General features: G+C 39.5%; 2 protein-coding genes across 3 annotated transcripts; one reads left to right on the forward strand and one right to left on the reverse strand.

Annotated features, from left to right (window-relative positions):
- The first annotated feature begins 1,375 nt into the window (after positions 1-1,375).
- Positions 1,376-6,058, forward strand: cdx1a (caudal type homeobox 1a). Its single transcript, XM_056770132.1, has 3 exons — positions 1,376-1,834; positions 5,244-5,404; positions 5,505-6,058. Exons 1-3 carry the CDS (start codon positions 1,480-1,482, stop codon positions 5,688-5,690), a joined length of 702 nt encoding a protein of 233 aa, XP_056626110.1. The 5' UTR covers positions 1,376-1,479; the 3' UTR covers positions 5,691-6,058.
- Positions 6,059-7,072: 1,014 nt separating this feature from the next.
- Positions 7,073-10,190, reverse strand: LOC130438386 (uncharacterized). Of its 2 annotated transcripts, none has more exons than XM_056770289.1 (7): positions 10,044-10,190; positions 9,617-9,955; positions 9,158-9,388; positions 9,003-9,062; positions 8,654-8,764; positions 8,156-8,236; positions 7,073-8,081 (listed from the first exon to the last, which is right to left on the reverse strand). In XM_056770289.1, the coding sequence occupies exons 1-7, from the start codon at positions 10,090-10,092 to the stop codon at positions 7,870-7,872; spliced, it is 1,083 nt and encodes a 360-aa protein (XP_056626267.1). In that variant the 5' UTR covers positions 10,093-10,190; the 3' UTR covers positions 7,073-7,869. The 2 variants fall into 2 exon arrangements, with proteins under 2 accessions (XP_056626267.1, XP_056626266.1); XM_056770288.1 differs by having other exon boundaries at positions 8,940-9,062.
- Between the last annotated feature and the right edge of the window lie 1,347 nt (positions 10,191-11,537).

An 11,537-nucleotide genomic window follows, 5' to 3' on the forward strand; every position in this document is an offset into this window, starting at 1 on the left:
GTAAACATATTTTAAAGTGCAAACACTTGTCAGTATCGCACTCGTACAGACTCTTAATCTGATGGGTAGAATTAAGTCCGTACAGAATGGTGAGCGATTTGACCAATCGGGTGAAAGGGGCGTTACAGCACCGCCCACATGTACGAATCCCATATTGAATCCAAAATCCGTTTTTTAAACGGCAAACAAAAAATGAAAAACCGGGCCGAAATGTAATTTTTCATTTGGTGAACTAAACGAAAAAACAAAAAACGAGTCATCTTTCAGTTTCCTATAATTTATTGCAAATAGGATATCAAATGAATAAAACGTACACGGACCTCCATCAATATATGTAGCTACCTGATGATATCATTGCAAATAAGAGAAACCTGAAAAAACAGATAACTACTTTATTAATGTCGAAAAATAATCTTTTTTTATTTAGCATTCCAATTAATATCAAACAAACTGCAGCTGGTTTGTTTTGATTAAGTAATGATAACTAAACAAATACTTCTAACTTACAGAATAAACATAATAACATAATAAAAACATTATTTATAAAAAATCATAAAAAAGGTATAAATTCTTCAGATGTTAATATACACAGCACATTGTATGATAGAATCAGCCATGAGCGTAATAATGTTATGTAGCAGAAAGCATGTAGTGTGTTATCTAGTATAATGTAGTGTATTGTAACAGAAGTGTTGTGTGACACAGATGTGTCATGTTATGTGAGTCCGTGAAAGCTGCATGTGAATACCGACGCTGTCGCTCATTTGTCGACTTTATTGCGGCTCTTTGATGTGCGGCGCGCGGAATCCTTTGAAATGCACGCGCGCTTTCTGATGTAGCGTCACACGCGCCGCACTGCGGGACTCCACAAGTCTGATGCACCAGTGAAAACACATCTTATTTAATTATTTCTATTATGACCATTATTATTATTATTATTCTATGAGCATCATTACATTTTAAATGCAAATGTTACTTTAAAAATAACGGAAGGGTTGTAATGCTGGACTTTCATTATTAGCCTATCCATGTTCGTGCGTGCGTGCGTGCGCGTGTTTCACTGTATGAAATGTTATTCTTGCGCACACAGAAAAGTTCACCATTGGGATCATTTAAATTTCGTATCCAAACGTATTTACGTTTTTTTTAGAATACAATGAATCTCCTGCATCTCGGTCATATTCTGACCTTTCTGTGAAATGTGCTTTCTGTAAACACGACAGATGCCCGACTTCTCATCTCCACTTAATTGATGGGGCGTCGCGTCGCGATAAAGCGTCAAATCGTTTTCATCATAGCTCCTGCGTCTCTTTATCGCCCTTCCGGCCGGTTCGCGGCAACCGTGTGTGCGCGTGCCATAAATCAGCAGGTCAGGTAGGTGTCCCGTCATGACGTCAGAGATAGGCAAACAAACGCGCGAGCGCTCAGGTTAAGGTAAAGTTTAGTTAAAGACAAACTTTGTGTCCGTCCGTGAGGAGAATGTCTGTGAGCTTTCTGCTGGAGAGAGACACGGCCATGTACGGCAACCCCGCGAGACACCTGAACCTCGCCCAGCCTCACCTGAACGTCTACCCGAACGCCCCGTACCCGGACTACAGCGGATATCCCCCTGTTTCTGCCCTCGGCAATGACCTCCATCACACCGGGAGCGCGTGGAGTTCGGGGTTCGGCCTGCGCGAGGACTGGCCGCAGCTGTACGGGCACGGGACGGGTCACGGCGTGGATGTGAACGTCATTCCGCCGGTGGAACAGGGGCTGTTGAGCGGCGGACCGAGCGCGCCGGCGGAGAGGGAGGAAGCGCAGGACTGGATGAGGCGCGCTCTCGCGAACACGGGTGAGAAACCAAGAGCCTTAAACATGAACCCTAAAAACACTTCACGACATCAACGTCATAACTCACAGATCTAACACGAGACAATACCGTGGTGTGGCGCTGCTTTTACCACGATAGAACCGCGGTTTCCATGTTTGTGGTCGCGCGCCATGCAACACCACATTTTATGGTTATTACCATTCTGTCATATAGCCTAATAATGACGTCAGATACCCTATAGGGTACCTTAGCTACAGTTTTCACATACGTCACTGTGAAGATGATGTTTAACTGATGGACGGACAAAATACAGACAAACCCAAGAAAACTGTCCATGTTCGACACAAGCTTGAGTTTATATTTACTCCTCAAGCAGACGCTTTTATTCACATGATGGAGATTGTGTTGTTGTTGTTGTTGTAATAGTTTCAGAGGTGTCATGTTAATACTGAACTGTGATGATCAGGTGATTCACACATATGTGACTCTCATCTTCTCTTACTCTTCTGTCACAGCGCTTGACTTTATAACGTCTGAGTTTACATGTGAAGAGAAAACTGCAGCAAACACATGTTTGATCTGAAGAAACATGTCGTTGAAGAGTTAATAATAGTTGTTTGTTCTCTTATCACAGATGTATTATGGCTAATAGTTTACAGAGTGATAGTCTAATCTCTTCTGGGAATATTTGTGTAAGTGTGTCAGATTGGCGCATGTGTGTGTGTGTGTGCGGAGTGAAATGAATTCAGAACAAACTACTGTGACGGTTTGTTCGGTCTTGGCCTTTGATGTTTGTATCATTTTAATGTTGTGTAGCGCTTCTACAACGTAGCTTAGCCATTATTAATTCATCTTAGACATTGAACAATAAATTCAAAATAGAGACAAGCTGAAAACTGAAGAGGAAACAGCAGCTCATAACCTCAGATGATATTAAACAGTCTGAGGAAACCGTTCCGTTTCTTCAATCCTCCAGAAATGAAGTTCATTTGTTTAGTCTTCAGTTCTCAAAGGATGAGTGTCTAACACCGTCAGTCAAGATGCAAATGTGTCCGTCATGTTTGACTGTACAAACCTTCTGATATCATCCATATAGAGAATTTTACATCATGTGACAAAAACAAATACAGATGGACTAAAGCAGAGATAGAGAGAGACAGAGAGAGAGAGACAGAGAGAGAGAGAGAGAGAGAGAGAGAGAGAGAGATCTATATAGCACTAAATACACTGATCTAAACTTCTTAACAGTGCACATAGAGTTAAGAAAACCCACACAGACACACACACGTTAAATCCTGCCTCATTTGTCAGTTGTTTGGATAAAAGCATCTGCTACATGAACACAGTAAACATATTTCATCATAAGTGTTTGTAAAACATTTGTTCAGAAGAAGTAAAAGCAGAACACAGTGTAGTTCAGTGCTGTCCTCTAGTGGTCAACAGTGACATGAACATGTTTGATTCTCTTCATTCTTTCTAATCTTTCCACATTTATATCTGATTTTGGAGATTTGACAGATGTTGTTGTCACAGTGTATTCTGGGAATGAATGAAGGTCGTGTGATGATGTTTTATACATTCAGATGACAGTGTTTCTGTCAGGAGCGTGATGAAGATTCACTGAAGTATCAGACATGATTGACAGATTGATGGTTGTGTGGTCACATGACTGTGTGTGTTGTAATAAGACTAAACTTTGATTTACTGAATTTACTCACAGTGTTTGCCCTCTTTTAAGCGGTGTGAGGAGATAAATGACAGTAAAATCAGTCATCCATTTAACCGAGGCTCAACTAACACACTTCTACACACACTTCAGGTTTTGTTATTTCAAGTAGGAGTCTCCGGTCATTACTGGAGAAATAATCTCAGTTTGTGTGATGTCATGATGTATCGCTGATGTCACAGAGTCAAATGTCTTCATTGAAAGAAAGATAAAGCGTCAAGGCGCCGTAATGACAGACGTGTGCCGTCAGTGAGTCAATGTCAGGATGGAGTTCTGTTGCTCAATATTAGCAGCTCGATTATTCATGGCCGTGTCTACACACACCAGACTGTCGACAAAGTGAAAGATTTTCTGAAAAGCTAATAAGAGCAGAAGCCAGCGAGTCTGAGGCCGGGCCGCACCCTGTGTGTACTGTGGGAGGACATTACACAACTGATAACACTGTGTGTGTGTGTGTGCGTCTGCACATGTGTGGACCTCATAAATCCTCTGGTATAGGGACAAAAATCCTCGTCCTTGTGGGGACATTATTTGGTTCACATAAGGGGAACAAACTTAAGAATCATACAAACAATCTTTTTAGAAACTCTAAACTAGCAGAACGTTTTCTATGATGGTTTGTAGAATATATCATTTGGACAGTATAAGAACCATTATGTCTATGAGATGACGACATAAAAGATGGAACATGTGTGTGTGTGTGTGTGTGTGCTCATGTGTGTAGGTTTCTATACATACATATTTATTCTAACATACAGGTATAAGCACTTACACTGTGTGTGTCAGTCAGTTGTCCTCATGATGGAAACTAATTAGTGAATTTGTGCGAGTTGTTTTGTTGTGTTGTGTTGAATCATCTTCATTGTGGATAGAAATAAACCCAGACTCACAAACACACAAACACACAGACCGACAGATACATGTTGAAGATTAATGACAGAATCTCTAGTTTTAATATGATGAATTATTCAGATGTAGGAAAAGTAGGATTGTGATTATGTGAACAGTGTTTCTGTAGAAAGGGAAGTAAAGCAGCAGGAAACAACATCATAAGCGTCACTGATTGACAGCGTTTGCATGTGTTCTCGAGGAATGATTCACTTTTACACCTGTAGGATGTTTCAGCTCATTTTCAATGTGTGACGCTGACCTCTGTAACTGAGAGAAGACTTGAGGGAGAAGTGTTGTGAGTGTTGAGAAATGTGACTGATGGTAAAAGATGGTTTCACACAACCCTAAGATGATTTAAGAGTGTTGTGAACTTTGGGTGTTTTGTGTAGCAGATGTGGTGAGTTTATCCACACTGAACATCAGAAGAGGAACTGAAAGTGATGGAGGAATATTAAAGTGGTTTCCCACGCACACGCAGAGGGGCTTTCAGCACGAACATCTCGTAGATTTCATTGGTTTAAGATGCTGACACAGATCATAAAAACAGGAACTGAGATCTTAATTGATATGCTTCCTTCTCCACACTTAAATAAAAGTTTCCAGACGTGGATAGAACACAAAAATTAAAAGGAAGGAAATAATATTATGTTTCAGCTGCACAATATAACTCTATGCAGCATGAATGTTTGTGTGGAGAAAATTTCAGACATCAGAAGTGTTTTATTGGAGAGATTTACAAAATATTTATCCATTTCATAATGTTGGGTTATGACGTGTAGGCCTACAATCTGTGTGAAATCTTTCATATGGCAGGTGGAATGACAGGTGCAAAGACCCGGACGAAAGACAAATACAGAGTGGTGTACAGTGACGTTCAGCGTCTGGAGCTGGAGAAAGAATTTCATTTCAGTCGCTACATCACCATCAGAAGGAAGGCGGAGCTCGCTGTGGCTCTCTGCCTATCAGAACGACAGGTGGGTCGAGAGCTGTGATGTTCAGATGTTAGGAATGTCCCCCTTTCTCTGCTCTCTTATGGGCTGTACAGGTGAATAATGTTGACTCGTGCTTTCACAGGTGAAGATTTGGTTCCAGAACAGACGAGCTAAAGAAAGAAAGATGAACAAGAAGCGACTGCAGCAGGTTCAGCAGACGGCACAGCCCGGCCCATCCGTCCACAGCAGCGTCGCCATGGTTACCAGCACCAACAACACTTTAATGACAGACAATCATATATCCCCTTCCATCAAAGAGGAATACTGAGAGAACTGAAGATAAACAGTGAATCTTTCACATTGCACTACACACACATGTTTTATTGTGAATAAAGCACACAGTATTTCAATATTTTGTAAAGAATGAAGATGATGTCAGTTCTTGATGCTGAATAGAGTTCTTAATGGATGTCTGTATATTGAGCGCTGATATCACCACTTTTCTATGTATATTTGATATCTACTGAATCAACAAATGTTTACTTTTTTGTTTATCGTTGCTTCCTAAAAGTTTTTTTGGGGCAGATCACTAAACCAGTAAAACTTTTGAAGTGATGCAAAATTCTGCATTTGAATGGAATGCTAACATGTTCATGTCCACGTCATCTTTCTAATAAAAACAAAGTTTTTTTAGGGCTTTGGTGTTGAGAGAAGGTGTGCTTTATTCTCGCTTAAAATCTTTATGTTTCTGAAATCCAACTTTATTGTCATGTGATAAAATGTAACTTCTAATTTCTTTATATAAAATGTACAATTTAAAATTCTTTAAAATTTGCTTGATATTGAATGTCTTAATATTTAACTGTGAACTTTGTATGTTTTGGAGTGAACATGCGTGTTATCTGACTGCACTTGAGTGTTAGCGTGCAAATCTTAACTGATCACAATGAAGTGGGATGATAACATGAGGAAACAAATGTTGTTTAGAGATAAAAACAGAAGCACAATTAAATGTGTTTAATCATTGACACACACACACACATGCACGCAGGCAGGCACGCACGCGCACACACACACACACACACACGTCAGGTTAAACCTAAATAAATCTTTACAAAGTAAAAAAATGACTGACAAAAGCCATCAGTAATCTTTAGAATAATATCACTTCATGACCTGTGACGGTTAGACCGGTGTGGGTCAGATCAGGTCAGGTCAGGATAACCTTGACCTCTCGACACAGGTGGGTGTGGCCTGTACAAAGTGACTGTCAGATGACTCATGTCAATTAAAGAGATGATAAAGGATTGATGACGGGAGTACACTGAAGATCATGTGTTTAACTGTTAATGTTTGATTGATTTTACAATGTCACCATTGACCCTAAACTTTAACCAAAACATGATTACAAGCATCAACAACATGAAAGACAAATGAACGTTAACTCATATTTCACTGTTTTTATGAATAAAACATTTGGTCTTCTGTTTTACTCTTCAGGAATGGATAAATAACATTTAACACAAATATAAATTATATCATCATGTGGCACGTGAGAGAAGATCATAGAGGTTTGGAAGGATATCAAAGTAAATTATGAAAGAATTCTAAGTTTTGGCTGAACTTTGTCTTTGAGGAAAACGGTCTGCTCATTCTGATACTGTCATTAATTCTTTAATCAACAAATCTGTTTTCCTGTAGCTCAGTGGTAAGAGCATTTGCGTTAACAACGCAAGGTTGTGGGTTTGATCCCAGGGGATTGCAAATACCTATGTAAAATGTATAGGATAAAGAAATGTAAGTCGCTTTGGATAAAAGCATCTGCCAAATGCATAAATGTAAATCTGAACAGTATATCAGTAAACACAACTCCAGTTTACCTGCAGAAACAAGATTTATTTGTTCTTCATTTCAATTATAAAGTCATAAATATATTACACACATGAATATGAAATCACAAGACTGTCTGAACGCAAATACATGACTTATTCAGATCTTCTCTGAAACTGCTGTAAGTTTAACACTTGAAAGAGGAAGTTCAGCTTTAAAGGAAAAGAAGAATTAAAATGATCTGCTCTTTCTTAAGACCGTTTGTCACCATCTTACCACTGAACCACAGAAATATACACACTTCATGATCACACACACACAGACTATTGATACATTCTATCCCTCAATCCGTAACCCATCCATCACACATGAGACTGATTCTTGAGCATTACAATATTTAGTGAGGAGCAGTAACAGGACTTCCCGCGTGTGTTGATAGTTCACTGTGCTAGTGAGGACAAATGTGCACTCCCAAATATAGATAAACAAAACACACAAATAATATCAGCCTCATCAACCTTCAAAATATAAATCACATGCATGACATTACACATTTGTCATTTATCATGAACACAACGCTTTATCACTGAACTACAGCAACACTCATAACACATCCAAAATAAACAAAATCATTAAGGAAAATAAATCTTCCAGATGTGAAATGCATTGTGTACGTTTCACTGTTTCTGTTTGTGTGTTTGTATTTGAGAGTACACACATCCATCCTGTTCTTCACACCTCCGCTGTTGTTGAATATTTGAGCCGGTTGGAGTAAACGTCACTTCACCATACTGAAGCTCTTCATCCCTCTTCTCTTTTCTCTCTTTCTTCTCTTTTCTCTGTTTCCTGTTTGTCTGATGACCCACGGCGGCATATTCAACATCTACAGCTGGGTACAGAAAAACATCACATTAATATTAAACTCATATTTTCTGCTATATCGTAAGTGAATTTCTGTGTTACCTGCTGTCTTCTCTTGATGTTCTCTGTTGGGTTTCATGTGATTGATGTCAGCATAGATCAGATCCACACCAGCTTGAGATGCTGAAAGAGTCACAACATTCAACTCAAAGATGTGCTTTCATTCATTTAACTTTAAACAACATGTTGAGGAAACAACTGCTTAAATAACATCTATGGCTAACATGCATACATAAAAATGGTTATTCTCAAGATTGATTTAGCATTAAATCAATAATCTTTAATATTTGTGTAACCAATAACGCTGAGGTTTTTTCCCAAACATTATATAGATCACATTTGTTTCTTAAAGATGATGTCAGTGTGGAGATGAAGGTTGGACAGCCTGCAGTATGTGTTTATTATGATTGTTTGTTGTTTTTCTTTGGCATCTGAAGTGTGTGTGTGACACAAGCAGATAAAACAAATCTGATCACGGAGTAAATCCTCTCCAGTCTCTCTTGACATGATGTTTGGACACATTCATGAGAATGAACTCACCTGCTGTTGACTTGTGATGTTTCTTCCTCTTGTAAATGTGATAAACTGTGATGAACAACACAAGCAGAATCACAGTAACACAACCCAACACAATGAGACCATCCTGTAGATCTGTGGAAGAGAGAAACACAACACAAAGTGATTAGAAGTGACATAAACAAACAAACTGAAGTTTATTATTATAATATAGAATAGAATAGAATAGAATAGAAACACTAACAACTCAACATGAAGTTTGGACAGTTGTGTAGAAACATGCACACATTGACAGTCGCACATCACTCACACTTCCATAATGATGACTGAGGTGTCTGTGGGGAGGTGAGATTACTGTCAGAGAGACTCGTACCGTATGCTGACACAAGCGTGCTATTGGTCAGTGCTGAGGTCACAGAGACAGTCGTTGATTCTGTAAGTCAACAACACACAGGAATCATGGGATCATTGTCTCTGTCATGTTGTGATCTCTTGTTGCTGTTGTGTGAGTGAATGTGTAAGTCTCACCAGTGCAGTAGTTGAGAGTAATGCTCTTCTCTCCACGACTGACGTGATTCTTCACACCACAGCTGATGTTTCCAGAAGTCTCATCGTCCAGAACAATGGTGTCATTTCCATCTGAGTGTGGAAGTCCATTGAGAGTCCAGCTGAAGATGAGCTCGTCCCCGTCAGAGGAGCAGAACACACGCCTCTCTCCACTCCTGCAGTCGACTGACACTTTCACTGAGCCAATAGGAGCTGGAGGGAGGGACATGTCACACACACACATATTTTTATTTGACAGTTCTTCAATCATTCTTTTAAATGTGATTTGTTTTGTCATGCATTAGACTTCTATCCTTAGATCAACAAAAACAATCAAAGTGATCTCTTCAGTTACGATACATCAGTGATAATGTTCCAGTATATTGTTCTTCACCTCATATTCTCTGTGAGATGATTTCTTCTGATAGAGAGTTACTGTACCTTCAACATTCATCTGAAGTTCTGCAGATGTTTCTGAGCCAGTCGAGTCAGTAAGTACTAATGTGTATCTGCCTGAATCTTCTCTGATCACATGATTTATAATCACAGTACCATTAATGATCATGACATCAGATCTGCTCTTGTAAAGATCACAAGTATTCTCTTTAATCGTGTCATTTTTAATTTTACATGTTGGATCAACTGTTTTGTCGCCTGTTTTGTGATGTTTTAATGTTGCTTCATAGTGTTGAGGATCCAGAACCATCTGCAGAGAGAGTTTGTGTCCCAGAACTGCATAACAGATTTCTGTCTGATTAAACCTGCACATCTGATCCTCACCTACACAACACAAACACACAACACCACAGCTGATTTACACACAACAAACATGTGATATTTAAATGTTGATGAGCTGAGTTTCACTCACATGAGATCATCTGGAACATCAGCAGCATCAGTCCAAACATCAACAACATTTCTCTGAATATCACACAACACAACACAACACAACACTACACACACTCAACTCACTTCTGTGTCTCTCTGATCTGAACTGATGTGTGTCTCACTGCACTGACAGTTTTATTGAGAAAGAGGAAGTATTAGACATACACTGGAAAAACACTAACGGAGTTGAGAGAGAGAGAGAAAGAGAGAGAGCGAGAGAGAGAGAGAGAGAGAGAGAGAGAGTGTGAGAGAGACAGAGAGAGAGAGGTCACACACTCTTGAGCTCCTGCAACAAACATATTTTACTACTGGATTAACCTGAAATTCCTTGGAATTTTTTACAAAGGAGACATAGACAAACCTTCATTAACGGAACCTGTTGTTTTTTAAATCAAACTTTTACTCTTAATCTGGATTTCTGGAACAAAATATCAGAAAAGGACACAAAGGACACAAAGGACACCAACCCAACAATCCTGCTCTACAAACAAACCAAAAATAACAAGAGGACTAGATTATCAAGGTCTATCTTCTACCAGGTACCAAAATAAGTACTTTACCACCACTTTGTGCCAAATACTCGACAATAACTACAATCAAACAAACAAAACAAGCAAAAGAAAAGAAACTAAAAGTTTTACTCAAAGATACAATAGTGTTACTGAGGCAGCAAACTCTGCTTAACCACATGACCCACGCCTCAGAGGTGTGAATTGGAAGGTGAGAAAACGACTGGACCAAACAAAGGACATTCCTCAACCAACGCCCACACAGGTGCGAACGGCCCATTTCATCATGAGTGCACAACCCCAATGTGTGGAGGCCATTCCTCTACACTACCCAAAAGAGGTTACGAACGATACAGCAAGGAAAGTCTACAAAAACAAAAGACTCACAGAAAACTCAGAGACTTTATTCGCAGACCTTCATAAAGATGGTAGCACCAGTAACCTGATCTTCTACACCAACCGACCTCATTCATGGCACAAAGCCATCATCTCAGAATTCCCAAACGCTGAAAGAAAAGGCATCTGTGGGGGTTTCCAGCTAAAAATTAAAAATGAGGATGACGTAACAATGATAAATGTTAACATCTACAAAACAACAGGGATAGTTGTAGTGAAAAGCACTCAAGGTCTTTTCGAACAAAACTTCCTCAGTATCAAAGGAAGATTACAACTGGAACCCGACAATGAGCAACCCACCACAGAGGAACCAGACAGAACCCCAGTTTCTGATGATCAGCAAGAACATACAGATCCTCCTAACGCAGAACAACCAAAGGACCTCCATTCACATTGCTACTGTACTGACATGAGAGAGAGATTTACAGCCCTGGAGGGGGAACTAGTACAGCTCAGAGAAATTACTCTTTCTCTCCAAACCATACAAAGCCCAGACCAATCCGGCAACAAACCCACAGCCAAACAAAAAGAGGGAGACAACATCAGGAAAGAACTGTCTTCACTTCAGG

Source organism: Triplophysa dalaica, chromosome 16, assembly GCF_015846415.1.
Source record: "Triplophysa dalaica isolate WHDGS20190420 chromosome 16, ASM1584641v1, whole genome shotgun sequence".
NCBI classification, from domain to species: domain Eukaryota; kingdom Metazoa; phylum Chordata; class Actinopteri; order Cypriniformes; family Nemacheilidae; genus Triplophysa; species Triplophysa dalaica.